Raw genomic sequence first — 14,179 nt, forward strand, 5'->3', positions numbered from 1 at the left:
CCGAGGGACCAGCCAAGACCCACACTGTAACTCTGAGTTCTAACCCCCACTCGAGTCCCACTGCCATTTGTGACCCAAGGACCCCAGTCCACTTTCACGTTGCTGATCCAGGCCTCGTCTGTGTGCAGTGAGGACTCTGGCCCCATCTGGCTCCTCCTCCAATTCTTTGCCAAACCCAAGGGTAGGAGAGACTAGTCATTCTATCCATCCTGTCAGAAAAGCTGTAAGGGGAAAGCTAATGCCATCCTTCCCAGGGTGATGTACCCCTGGAGGCCATGGTCTCTACTGTCCTCACAAAACATGCTCCTGTCCATGTAGGAGTCTCTATAAGATCTTCTTCGGTAAAGGCCACAATAAGGAACTTATTGAGGTACTAGATTTTTAGCTCTCGGCTTCAGCAGCAGGCAGTGAGAATGTCCTGAGGTTTGAGGAGCTGTTCTGGCATCACCTACTCAGGCTGCTATTGCTCTCTCTACCAAGAGAAAAAGGGCAAGCCTCAGGGAATATTTCTGCATGAGTGGACGAGAATGGAGGTAGGATGTAAGGGAGAGGTATATGATAAGGGTGGACACTCAAGGTGAAACCTTGAGTTGCTGGAATAGTTATATTGTACTCTCCCAAGCGCTGAGCTCGGGAACGCTGAGCTCTGCACACATACATGCACAGTAAATACAACTGAATGGTTTGTAGAAATGGGTAGAAAGTCAAAATTAGTTCTCCTGTGCACCTAGTTCTGGTAAAACATGTATTATCATTGCATGATTTGGATACAACACGGTGGAACCACTGGGGATCAATTTTTTGTCATAAGGTAAGTCTGCTCTGGTAGAATACAATCCTCAGGTTGTCGCAAGTAGACAGGGTAAAAGATTCATTCACTCAATGGTATTTATCGAGTGCAATACTTGTTACGTAGGAAGCGCTTATTATTATTATGCATGAGTGCAGAACCAGTCAACACTTGAATTTATAGATTAATCTTTCATAAGAACATTATAATCAAGTACGTGACAGTTTGGTATTCATACACAGCATTTTAAACAAATATTCAGTGGCTTTTAATCAACAAATCACATTTACTGAGGAACCTATTGGGCTTCAGAGGCTCTCAAAATACGGTTTTAGTTTCATATTAGCATGTGCTGAAGAATCTACAGCATCCTAAAATGCAGTGGGAGAAAGTTAAACAAACTTTAAGCCATGAAAATAAAGGTGGACACAGTGTATTTTTAAAGAACAGTTTAGCATACAGTAATTGCTCCCCTCTTGTGGTCTATTACCATAATACAGGCTCTTCAACCACTTTGCATAATTATGTGAATAATTTACATGCACACATTTTAAGGCTTTTATTTATTTACTCAGATCTTAAGTATTCTAAATCACCTGGGCTTGCATTAAGCCTTGTTATTCATTCATTCATTTAATCATATTTATTGAGCGCTGTGTGCAGAGCGCTGTATTCAGTGCTTGGGAGAGTAAGTGCTATATTAAGTGCTTGGGAGAGTCCCGACTAGATTATAAACCCGTCAGTGGGCAGTGATTGTCTCTCTCTGTTGCCGAATTGTACATTCCAAGCGCTTAGTACAGTGTTCTGCACATAGTAAGTGCTCAATAAATACTATTGAATGAATTAGAGTACAATCTAGTAATAAAAGTCACATTTCATACCTACAATGGGCTTACGGTCTAGAGTGGGAGAGCCAGATAGCAATACAAATAAATAAAATTACGGTGCTGTGGGGCTGCAGGGAGGGGTAGAGCAAAGGGAGCAAGTCAGGGTGATGCAGAAGGCAGTAGGACATGAGGAAAAGTGGAGCTCAGTCTGGGAAGGCCTCTCGGATGAGATATAGCTTCAATAAGGCTTTGAAGGCCAGGGGGGAGAGCATTTGTCTATTATATTCAGAACTTATTTTTAATTTCTGCTGTTTTCAGTTCCTCAAACAAAAATTCAATTGCAATTTATTAAAAAGGGATTTGTGCTAGGTGTACCTGTTGCATTAATTGGCCTGGCTTCTTAATAACCAGGTTAATATTTTCAAAAGGGGAGATGCCATTTCAAACAAGTTGTATAAGAGATGTATTCATCGGTCTCCAAGCCGTTCCTAAATGTGAACACTACGAGGAAGTACAACTACAGCGGCTAGAATGTATCACCAATGACCCAAATCACCGATGCTGAAGCTCTTCCACTCAGACAACATCAGGACAGTGTTACCAGAATAAATACTTGCAAAGACAATTCTTTATGTCCTTAGACAACAGTAAGTTCAACCACTGTCATTAAACAATAATAATCTTTATCAACAATCAATGGCATTTATGGCAAACTTACATGTGCAGAGCACACAGTATTAAGTGCTTTGGAGAGAGTTGGTGGACACCTTCCCTGCCCACACACACAAACACACACACCTCAGCAAAATTAATTTCCCGTCCTGAAGGGCATTCAATCAAAACTAAATGTGGAAGGAAACAGTACAATAATAATGTTGGTATTTGTTAAGCGCTTACTGTGCGCAGAGCACTGTTATAAGCACTGGGGTAGATACAGGGTAATCAGGTTATCCCACGTTAGGCTCACACTCTTAATCCCCATTTTACAGATGAGGGAACTGAGGCACAGAGAAGTTAAGTGACTTGCCCACAGTCACACAGCTGACAAGTGACAGAGCCGGAATTTGAACCCATGACCTCTGACTCCCAAGACCGTGCTCTTTCCACTGAGCCATGCTGCTTCACAAACACACAAACACACACGCGCACACACAGGTATATATGACGGTGTTAAAAAGTGGTGTAGCAGAAAATATTCCCTACTTTTAGAATGCAAGCTCACCATGAAATAACATCAATTCACTTTGTTACTGTACTTCCTCAAGCATCTAGTACAGTGCTCTCGCCCATAGAGCACAATAAATAACATTCATTGATCGTTAGAGTACTTAAATAGGCAAATTCACTTAAAATTTGCCAAACCACAGTTAGATGATAATTTGAATTTACCTTGAATCCCAGCAAAGAAAATGGAATTTGTCCTTGCACTAAACCATTTTTCATCCCGCTCTGCCACTTGTCAGCTGTGTGACTGTGGGCAAGTCACTTAACTTCTCTGTGACTCAGTTACCTCATCTGCCAAATGGGGATTGACTGCGAGCCTCACGTGGGACAACCTGATTACCCTGTATCTCCCCCAGGGTTTAGAACAGTGCTCTGCACATAGTAAGCGCTTAACAAATACCAACTTTATTATTATCCTCACTCCTCTCCACCAGGATGCTTCAGGAGTTTGTGAAGTCCCAGAGAGGAGTTGCTGGATAGGCCTGAAGTGAGGCTTCCCAATGGATCTGGCCCTACAGCAACATCCCGCAGCCCCTTGAGGAAGTATTCCTGCAATTTGAAGCTAATTCCTTGCTTCTCCCCTCTCAGCATCCTACCTTCTCTTCTCCTCCCACTTGCCCTAGTAATTCCTGATCTTGTTCATTTAGAAACATTCATTACAAAGCTCTGATGATTAAATCTCGCATATTGGCGCTCTTTGAAAATGTACATTACCAGGAAACGACAGGTAATCAACAAGGAGTCCATGGGAATTTAAAAAATAACTCAAAAAACAAAGGCCAGGGGAAATTCAGTTGAGGGCTTTCAAATGAACATGTTCAGGCTCTCCTCACCATTTAAAGCTGCAGCATCAGTGTAAAAACTGGCTAGGAATGTTGGGCAAATGGAATTACCCCAAGGGCACCAAGAGAACTGGAGGAGGGAAGAACTGGAGGAGGGAAATTAAGGCCCGACAGAGGTGACTGTTTAACCAACAGCATTTATTGAGTACTTACTGGGTGCAAAGAACTATATTACATGCTTGGAGATTAAAAAAAAAATAGCTAGAAGATACTACCCCTGCCCTCATAGGGCTTAAAGTCTAGTTGGGGAGGTGGACATTTAAATAAATTACAGATGGGGGGGGAGCGGTAGAGCATTTAAAATATGAATAAATGTGTCACAGGAGTTGTGATAAGTGCTTAAGAAGACTGAAGAGGCAGTTGAGGGACATTAAATGGGAAGATTAGGGATTGCTTGGGAAAGGCTTCCTGGAAGAGATGTGAGTGGCTAAGGGCTGTGGCAATGGGGGGGAATCAAAGTCTGCTGGATACTCATTCATTCAATTCATTCAGTTGTATTTATTGTTTACTGTGTACAGAGCACTGTAGTAAGTGCTTGGGAGGGTACAATACGGGAATAAACCAAAGGGGAAGCGAGTCTTAGGCGTGGTGTTGGGCAAGAGCAAGAAGTCGGCAGCAGGAGAGTTGAGAGAGAGGCACAGTGAGTATGTAGCCCTGGTTTACAATGCTGGAAAAATCACGCCCCAAACGCCAGACGGGGCTGAAAAGCAGATCTAGTGTCGGAGTTGCACAGATGATTAATGTCCGATGAAAGGCTCACGATTGAATTACTACACCCATGCCAGGGACCTCTTGTTAGTTCAACTAACTGGCTGTCTTTTTGAAATTCTGTACCAGGTGGATAGCTCTGATGGACAGACAAATTAATAGCTTTCTCACCTCAAGCCAAAAGGCGCCTGTACTGATTGTCCCTAGCTTGACGAAAATTAATCATACTGGGGCAGTCTTCAAAAGTACAGTAGAGCTCCACCTGCTGATGGTGAGATTACATCCGTGAGCGGGAGTGTCACTGAGAAGGAATCTCTTACAAACTTAGACACTGCCCACAAAAATATGGAAAGGCATTTTCTTTGATTCTTTGCTGTCTGAGTACAGTACTATAGGACATTCACACAATCATTTCCTTGACGTTCACTTGAAGCTGAAGTTATTTTTACCAAGCCCCAATTTGCAATTCTGAAAATAATTTGAGCCTTTCTGAATTATCCCTGAATTTCAAGTGACAAGTAGCATTACATAGCCAGCTAACATCTGAGAACAGCACAAGCTTTATTGCTGTCCCCTGTAAAACACCGATACATGGATTATTGAAACACTTTTCTATTTGGCTTACTCAGGCTCAGAGAGAGACGAGTGAAAGATTAAATTTAAAAATTCTATTCAGGTAGACAGAAAGATGTTTTCCTCTAAGATAGTTCTGACAGCAGTTATCTCTGAGTGTGTCAATTTTTATTGGATTTGCACTACTGTTCCTTGATAGAGTATGAACTAGGCCTTGAGCAGGATCAGATCTGGAAGGGCAGTGCTTCTAGGGGTGAGAAATGAAAAATGGCTTTCCAGCTGACATTTTCACTGGCACAGATTTTTCAACAACCTGGCTTCCCGATATATAACTATCTCTCCATTTGGGTCACCACCTCCAAGTGCTCTGCTTGGCTCAGAAACAAGCCCCAGCCAGCAATTGGTTGGTAATAAATGATAACTGTGGTATTTAAGTGCTTATTTTGTGCCAGACTCTGTACTAAACGCTGGGGTAGATAAAAGATAATTGGGTTGCACACAATCCCTATCCCTCATAAGGCTCACAGTCTTAATTTCCACTTTAAAGATGAGGAAGCTGAAATAAAAAGTTAAGTGACTCACTCAAGGTCACAGAGTATACAAGTGGCAGAGCCAGGATTCAAACCCAGCTCCTTCTGACTCCCTGGCCTATAATCCTTCCCTTCGACTCATTCACATTGCCCCTCTAACCCACATAAAGACTTTACACTCACACTGACTGAAAAATAAGCAAGCATTAAGATTCAGTTGAGATATTTCTGTGAAGTCATATGATCGGTATGTGAATTCATACGATCAAAAGAAAATGAAAGAAAGTTTTGGATTTTGATCTTGAAAGTGAAAAATTTCACTTCTAGTTTGTTGCCTCACTAGTAAACCTGGACCTAATAATTTTCCAAATGCAAAATGCTTGTTTGGAAAACATGAGTTAAACAGAGTGAAAAGAAAAGCAGAAAAGGGAAAAGGACATAAAGGCTAAACAGTTTCCAATAGATTTATACAGAAATAAAGAACAAGAAAAAAACTGCTTATTTAAAATAAAGAACAAGAAAAAAATGCAGGACAATATAAATGAAGTTATAACCCTTCTAAACTTCACAAATTCAGATCCCTATAGATACAAATGAGAAAAAAAATGATGGTAAAATGAAAAATATTTTAATTGCACATTCTTCGTATTCCCAGAACAGTTAACCCCCAACAATTCAATGAACTCAATACTTCTTATCCCAGAGAATAAGCCTTGTAAAAATCATCTGCACTGGAAGTAGTAGTAACGTTTATTGAGCACCCACTGGGTACACTACGCTAAACCAAAAACTTGGAAAGACAAAACAAGCAAGTGCCATATTCCCTCCTCAGAAGGAGCTGTAAGTTTAACTATCTTAAGTTTATAATTTAATTACTTTAAGCTTAAACTGTAGCAGTTTCTTCTTCAACCTCCCACCCCATTGGACCACTGAATAACACTAGTGGTGCTATCCTGGGGACGCTCTCCTGCCCTGCCCTATCCCTGTAGCCCTGTGCTCCTCGGCTCCCAAGGGATTTCCACTCCACCGGATTGCTGACCAACGCTGTCCGTACCTCCCGCAGCCCCTGCACTGAGCCGCCCTGGCTCTTCATTTGTTCAATCTCATTTATTGAGCGCTTACTGTGTGCAGAGCACTGTAATAAGCACTTTAGGCTCTTTGCTCCCAACACAACCTGCCCAACACGTGCAGGCCCCTGAGGGGCTCAATCCGCAGCAGTGGGACCCACCGCCAATTTTAGAACATTCCACATTTCCACTGTGACATATCTGAAATTTATTTATATTAATGAATGTCTCCCCCTACAGATTGTAAACTCATTAATTAAGGGCAGGGAATGTGTCTGTTTATTGCTGTATTGTACTCTCCCAAGTACTTAGCACGGTGCTCTGAACACAGTAAGCACTTAGTAAACACCACTGACTGACTGACAGACTCTGGATGAGCTGGATGGCACTATCGGGAGGACCTCTCTGAGCCTCTTCACCACCCAATCTGTTGGATTCTAGCCTTGTATTTTATGTTATTACATTTCTACTACTCCCTCTTTCCTTATTTGTCACCAACTAACTCCCCACACCCGCTCGCCTTACTCTTAGACTGTGAGCCCCTTTAGGACCAAGGATTTTGTCTGATTCTCATCCATTCATTTTCTCCCTAGGATTGAGTAGGCTGCTTTGCACACAGTAGGTGTTTAATAAATACTATTTCTAAAACTTCCTTACAGCTAGCTCCTATAAAGTAAAGGATACAAAATCCTCAAGGAGTTTTAATGTGAAATAATTACCTAGATTCGGTTACAAAAGGGCTTCCAAACAGCAAACATCTGAATTAAATACACCATTTTGCAGGAATACGGCGTTTTCTGGCATGAAAACACCAAGCTTGGTGTCTAAATGACCCAATGGCATTTCAACGATAGGCTGCCAAGGAAGACCTGAATCTAGGGAACGGGAAGTCCCAGGCTCCTGGCCAAAGGAGGCTAGAAATGGCATGTTATAATGACAGGTCAGCAGCTCCAGTAGCATACAGAGAGCTTCAAGTCTGTCAAATTTGCTATTTCGGAAACTCGGGGTGTCTAAAACTCAGGTGCAAGCATTCTCTTAAAACACACAAACGCACACATAACATAATTAAGGGGTTTCCTTCAACAGTTTTCTTATACAGCTTAACAGCTTTTGGTTGGATAGGTCTGCAGCTCTATATTCAAATCATGTTGTTTGTACTGACCTGAGTCAGTCCACTAAAAATGAAAAATGCCCTTTTATGGTTTGTTATAACATCTGAAACAGATTCTGCACATATTCAAAGTAATTCATTTTCAAACTTAAAAATTTAACCCGCCAAATTTACTTTTACTACTTAAAATAATCCTTTTATTATTCATTCCAACCAATGGCATTTATTGAATGTGTATTACCTCCCAATATCTTATTTCACTCCAGTTGGATTAATCTCTATCAAAGAGTGTAATGTGCTCATTGAACTAAATATATATGTGAAGGACAATATTATTTTTTTGAGCATCTACTGTGTACAAAGCACTGTATTAAGCACTTGGGAGGGTATAATAGAGGTAAAAGACAACCAATCAATGTATCACAGTTATAATCTAACTGTGGAGGCAGACCCCAAATAATTTACATATAGGTGGACAAAGAGAAGATGGGATATATAGGAAAAGTGCTTAAATAGAAGAGTATGTCTACCAGTGGTTGCAAATGCAACTAAATACTCAAGAGGTAGTTAGGAAGATATGATCTCCTACTAATTAAAACACCTTCATGTGCATGTCTACTCTCTTGTTGCCCTCCACACTCCAGAGGGATCATGGCTGTCACAGAAGAGAGTGTGAGTAGTCAATCAATCACATTTATTGAGCACTTACAATGTGCAGAGCACTGTACTAAGCACTTGGGAGAGTACAATACATGTTCCCTGCCCATACCAAGCTTATATCATTATAATCAATTCCTTCACAAACATGGGCTCTCAGTTCAGAAGAAATATGAAGATATATGAGGGACAGTGCAAGTGGTTAAGATTTTCTGCTTGAGGAGAGGAATGGGTCACCACTGAAGACTTGTGAGGAGGGAAGAGATGCGTATAGAATGGATTTTCTTAAAACAAAACAAAACAAAAAAGGATTTGGGCAAGACAGTGAAGTATGCACTGGTGATGGGATCCAGAGTTAATAAATTCCACTGACTGAATGAGGAGAGAGGCTGTAGCCTGGGAGATCCACGAGGGGATGGATACAGTAGTCTAGCCGGAAGATGGCGAGAAGCTGGACTATTTGGATGCAGGAGGAGGAGCAAATCTGAGAAACGTTGTGGAGGAAAAACAGGCGGGATTTAGAGACAGACAATGTGAAAGTTGAAAGAGAGTGAAGAGGTAATAACACCACCAAGGATGTGGGCTTTGAAGAAAAAAGGTGTCGATATTGTCAGCTGCGATGAGAAGGTTGGGTGGAGAAGTGGATCTGTAAAGGGAGGATGAGGAGTTCCGTTTTAGTAGAATTAAGCATAAGGTGTCTATAGGACACCTAGGAGGAGATGTTCTAGAGGTGAGAGGAAACGCAAATCTGCAGGGGTGGTAAGAGATTCAGGCTGGTAAGGCAAGACTTGGGGGTCATTCCACAGAGGTAGTAGCTGAAGTCATGGACGTAGGCGAGGTCCAGGAAGAAGTGAGTGTGAATTGAGAAGAGTAGAGGACCAAGAACAGAAACTCAAAGGCCACTCAGAATTAAGCAGTAAAAGATGGAGGAGAAGCCAGTACAAGAGACTGAGAAGCAGCAAGAGGCAGGAGGAGAATCAGGAGAGAACCGTGTCAGGATACAACCAGAAATCGTTTTTACATTTTTCAACCCAACATACTAACATAAGCACCCTCATTTCTGGCTTTTTTCAAATATCTCTTAAAATTGTTCATTAGTTATGAGGTGACTTCAAGGACCGAAATAGGCTCCAGCTGATATTTGCTGTGCAAGTCTACTGAATATTAATGTCCTTCAAAAAACAAAAGATTAGCCTCACCCAGGATATGTTACTGGGGCAATCTTTCCTGAGTTTCTGGGTGCATTCTTACATCAGACCTCATAAGGATTATGAACACACTAATAAAAAATTTATCTTCCTAGTGGATGAGTTTTGATGATATTCAGTCAGTGGTTAGATTTCTTTGAAATGTTAACACCATTTAAATTAGCGACTTTAGTAGAACATTAAGTAACCACTATGTCAATGCCCAGAACGGCTTCTATTAGCATTACAATATACAAAAAGTAACACTATCAACCTATTTGAACAAGAAAATTTACCTGATCCTTTTCCTAAAAGAATCTGGGATTTTCATGCTCACAAGGCTTTATCTAAATCAGGCAAACAAGACCCGCAAACACAAGTAAGAGAAAGAAACGGAAAGCAACTGACAGATAATACACTCAGCTCTGCCATAATGCATGTCTTCACTATAGGTTTCTGCTACAGCTTTGCTAAGGAATTAGAAAACATGTGTCCAGTGATGTGGACAAATTTGGATTTGTTTGGATACAGCACACTGTGGTGTCAGAAGAAGTGGTTTTTGCATGTGTGTGGTGTCAATCCCTATGAGTTTTAATATGGAGATTTGCAAGAATGCAATTTCTGCATTTTAGAAGAACTGTGTGTTTTATAAAGTTGAGCATTTTGTCTGGTTATTAGTCTTGGTTTAAAGTTTCTTAGAAAAAACTTCACAGAAGATGTGACTCTGCAGGAGGTACCCAAAGAAGGTATTTTACTAATTAGCAGAATTAGACTAATTAGAGTTTTTCCATGAATTTGGGAGAGAGAATGAGCTAAAGAGGGTGAGAAGGGAATTAAACGGAGCAGAAAGGAGTTTCTACTCAGACATACATGAATTGGTTTTTTCAGGACTGTATTATTTGGGTAGGTCAATTTGGCTGTCATCATCACAGGTACGCGGTAAACTTAGCAAGGAAGTTTTTTTAAGTGGGGAGAAAAAAATCAAAATACTTTACCCCAAAATTATATGGAAGAAAGGAAGAGCAGCCTATGCTTTTCTCTCTACCTCCTTTAGCCATTGCATGAGACTGTTTTTCAAAACTTGAAATGGCACCATATACAAAGGAATATGTGATTAGGGTCAATATTGGCAAAGCACACCTACCTATGGACAAAGTGATGTTTATGCATTATAGCAAGTCCAGCAGCAATCTCACATGCCATTCTCTGGAGCAGCATGATTTGTGATTCCCCCTTCATATGTTCTTGTTCATTGCACAGATAAGCTTTTAGGTCACCCTGTAAAAACAGAAATGGAAATGCACATCACTAGTTTCACATGTTGATTGCCCCCAACAGATTCTTGAAATGAAAGCAACAACTGAACACATTACATGGTTCATATCAGTCAACAAGGTTATTATTAAGTAGTTATAAATAAGGTTGTTCTTAATAAAGAGTGTCCAACTCATCAAGTTTCAAGTAACACGTAATGATTCTTAAAGAATGTATCTAAGGCATACGGCACTTTCCATTTAAAGGCATTCCAATTAGATTAAGAATGAGATCACTTTTACATATTCAACAAAACACAGGAAGACAAGAAACGGCTACAAGATGGAATTTAACACAGCACTAATTTCTGAAGGGCTTGAAGGCAATACTTGCCTTGCCGGAAGATAAAAATAAGTTTAAAAAGGGTGATGGCAGTACTTTGCATAAAGTGATCCCTATTGAACAATTAGGATTAGCAATTTTGTCCGTTTTCCAAAATCTCACATCACAAAACTCAGTAATCCAGCACCTAAATGGAAAAGCACCACATTTCAAAATATTACATCCATTTTTCCCCAGCAAAGATTAATTCTTGTTAAATTCTGGTCAAGTAATCCATCATCTAACGGTCCACGAAGATACATTAAATCAACACAAATATGACCACATTCTACAAACTAGCACCTAGTAGCCACTTAAAGTTTCTTTCAGGTAGACCTGACATTTGAAAGTACGCTAATTAGATCCCAGTACTTTCCTATTATATTTATTCTATGTCTTTCAACATAAATAATTCAATAGATAGAACACCCTTACGTCAATTTAGCTGAACTAGATGTAGAAAGATCAACAGAAATCAAATATATACAATCAAACACAATCCTCAGTCAAAAACATTTTGAAGGTGGGATGTCTATACACTTAGTTCTTGTGTGTTTTCAATACTCATTGTGGCTAGAGCCCTGATGGGAAATTAGAGAACATTCTTCGACAACACGGGACTGATCCGGATACAGGGCAATGGGGCTGGAAAAAATTGCTTAGTGCATGGTGTCAGAACAGAAGAAGACTACAGTATATGCTTTCCTTATCATAAGAGAAAAACACAACCCCTGTGGTATAAGAGAGCTAGGTGACTCTGAAAAAGAAAGAGAAAAAGAAAGAGGAATGCATTCACGCTCCGGAGGAAACTGCACACCAGTGTGTTACCCTCTCCCCTTAACTGAAATGGCATCTTAATAGATCTATCCAAGAATGAAGCCCTGATGATTTACGTTCTGTTATATCTGGCCATTTCTCAAAGTAAACAGTAGCTTTTGGCAAACAGTAACACTTTTTCCAAGTACATTCTGCCCTGAAGGTGGAGAAATGGTAATAGCAGCATTATCATCTAGACGTTATTAATACACATGCTATAGTTCATGTAATTTTTCACTCTAGAATGAGTGACAAACTATTAAAGGGGAAGGATTATTTAACTTGTATGAGACCTTCAGTGTCTGGGTGCAGGAAAACTTATTTTCCCTAGGTCAATCTGCCAGATTTAGACTGTCAACCTAGTGAGCAGGATCAAAGATTTTGTCTCTAGTCTGAAAAGTTCCTAGCATATTTCAGGGCACACATAGAGAAACAGCGTGGCTCAGTGGAAAGAGCCCAGGCTTGGGAGTCAGAGGTCATGGGTTCGAATTCTGTCTCTGCCCCTTGTCAGCTGTGTGACTGTGGGCAAGTCACTTCACTTCTCTGTGCCTCAGTTACCTCATCTATAAAATGGGGATGAAGGCTGTGAGCCTCATGTGGGACAACCTGATTACCTTGTATCTACCCCAGCGCTTAGCATACTGCTCTGCACATACTAAGCGCTTAACAAATACCAACATTATTATTATTATTACAGTGATAAATTTCATTAATTAAATGATTTTATCCCCATCTGTATCCAAGAGGAGGCAACTCAATGCTTACAAATATTTGTACAGAAAATTCAACACAAACCATTTAATTCCAATAGATTTCATGAAAGAGTGAGTATTTATATTTTTCAGATCAAGCCAAGTACATGTAAGTAGGTTCGTTTCAAAGATGCGTACGGGGCGTGTGGTTGCCATTACTAACTCATACTTTGATATTCTAGTTTTACCCAAATGAAACATGCTGGCTAACAATCTTATTATTCTAATGAAAGAAACGATCTCAAAAACAGCCCAGTGAAGATTACACATTCTAAATTCAGTTGACAATCTCCAACAATGCTTGAAATTTCAAAACCTATCAACTGAAAAAAGTCATCTATCTGGCTCTAGATGGCAGCAAGCTGCTGCTTTAAAACATCATATCAGAACGGCAAACTGACTGCTTAAAGCTCTTTCCATCTGGATCTATATTTGAAACGCAAAGGGGATATTATTAAGCACCCTTCACATCGGAAAGGAAATTGCCATGAGTTCTAAAGAGTCATTATGTGATCTTTCCATTCTGATTGAGAGCATTTAGCTTCTTCAATACAAGATAAAAGAAAAAGCTATATGAGACGAAAAGCTTAATGCCAGTGTTAACAATACTGTGCATTTATAAACTCAATAGAATGATCGTAGTAAAATTATAATGTGCAGTGTGGCTAAGGAGACTCATGCATATTATAAATTAGATTAGTCAAAAATATTCTGGATTCTTCAAAAGAAAATATCTCCATATTATTTTTATTCAACAACACAGGTATGGTGTTTTTCTGATGTTTGGAGTCATAGTTTCTATCATTTAAGTGTTTCATATTTTAAAGAAATGTAGCACAATATAGGGATCCAGTTTCATGTTAAGAACAACAGTTCTTAAACAGTAGTAGATAGAGCACGAGTCTAGCAGTCAGAAGGATTTGGGTTCTAAACCCAGCTCTGCCACGTGTCTGCTGTGTGACCTTGGGCAAGTCACTTCACTTCTCTGTGCCTCAGTTCCCTCATCTGTACAACGGGGATTAAGACTGTGAGCCCCATGCGGGACATGGACTGTGTCCAACCTGATTAGCTTGTATCTATTCCAGCGCTTAGCATAGTGCCTGGGAGAGAGTAAGCACTTAAATACCATTAAAATGAATAAAATAAAAATAAAACAAGATTTTCTATAAAATGATTAGTATGGGACAAGTGGCAAGAGGAGGATGGCATTCTGAACTCACCTTTCAGAGAAGCTTTGAAGCAGCATAACCTAGTGGAAAGAATATGGGCCTGGGAGTCAGAGGACCTGTATTCTAATCTCGGCTTTGCCACTTGCCTGCACCGTGACCTTTGGCAAATCACTGAACTTCTCTGTGCCTCAGTTTCCTCAATAGTAAAATGGGGATGAAATACCTGTTCTCCCTCCTATTTAGACTGTGAGCCCTGTGTGGGACATGAACTCTGTCCAACCTAACTTGTAT

The 14,179-nt window shown here is 40.2% G+C and overlaps 1 protein-coding gene across 1 annotated transcript in view; it reads right to left on the bottom strand.

Annotated features, from left to right (window-relative positions):
- Positions 1-14,179, bottom strand: part of LMTK2 (lemur tyrosine kinase 2) — an 85,163-nt gene that overhangs the window by 16,431 nt on the left and 54,553 nt on the right. The window contains exon 7 of the mRNA XM_029049866.2: positions 10,661-10,794. Within this exon, the coding sequence (XP_028905699.1) occupies positions 10,661-10,794 (134 nt within the window). The remainder of the gene's footprint in view (positions 1-10,660; positions 10,795-14,179) is intronic.

Source organism: Ornithorhynchus anatinus, chromosome 2 (assembly GCF_004115215.2).
Source record: "Ornithorhynchus anatinus isolate Pmale09 chromosome 2, mOrnAna1.pri.v4, whole genome shotgun sequence".
Taxonomy (NCBI): Eukaryota; Metazoa; Chordata; class Mammalia; order Monotremata; family Ornithorhynchidae; genus Ornithorhynchus; species Ornithorhynchus anatinus.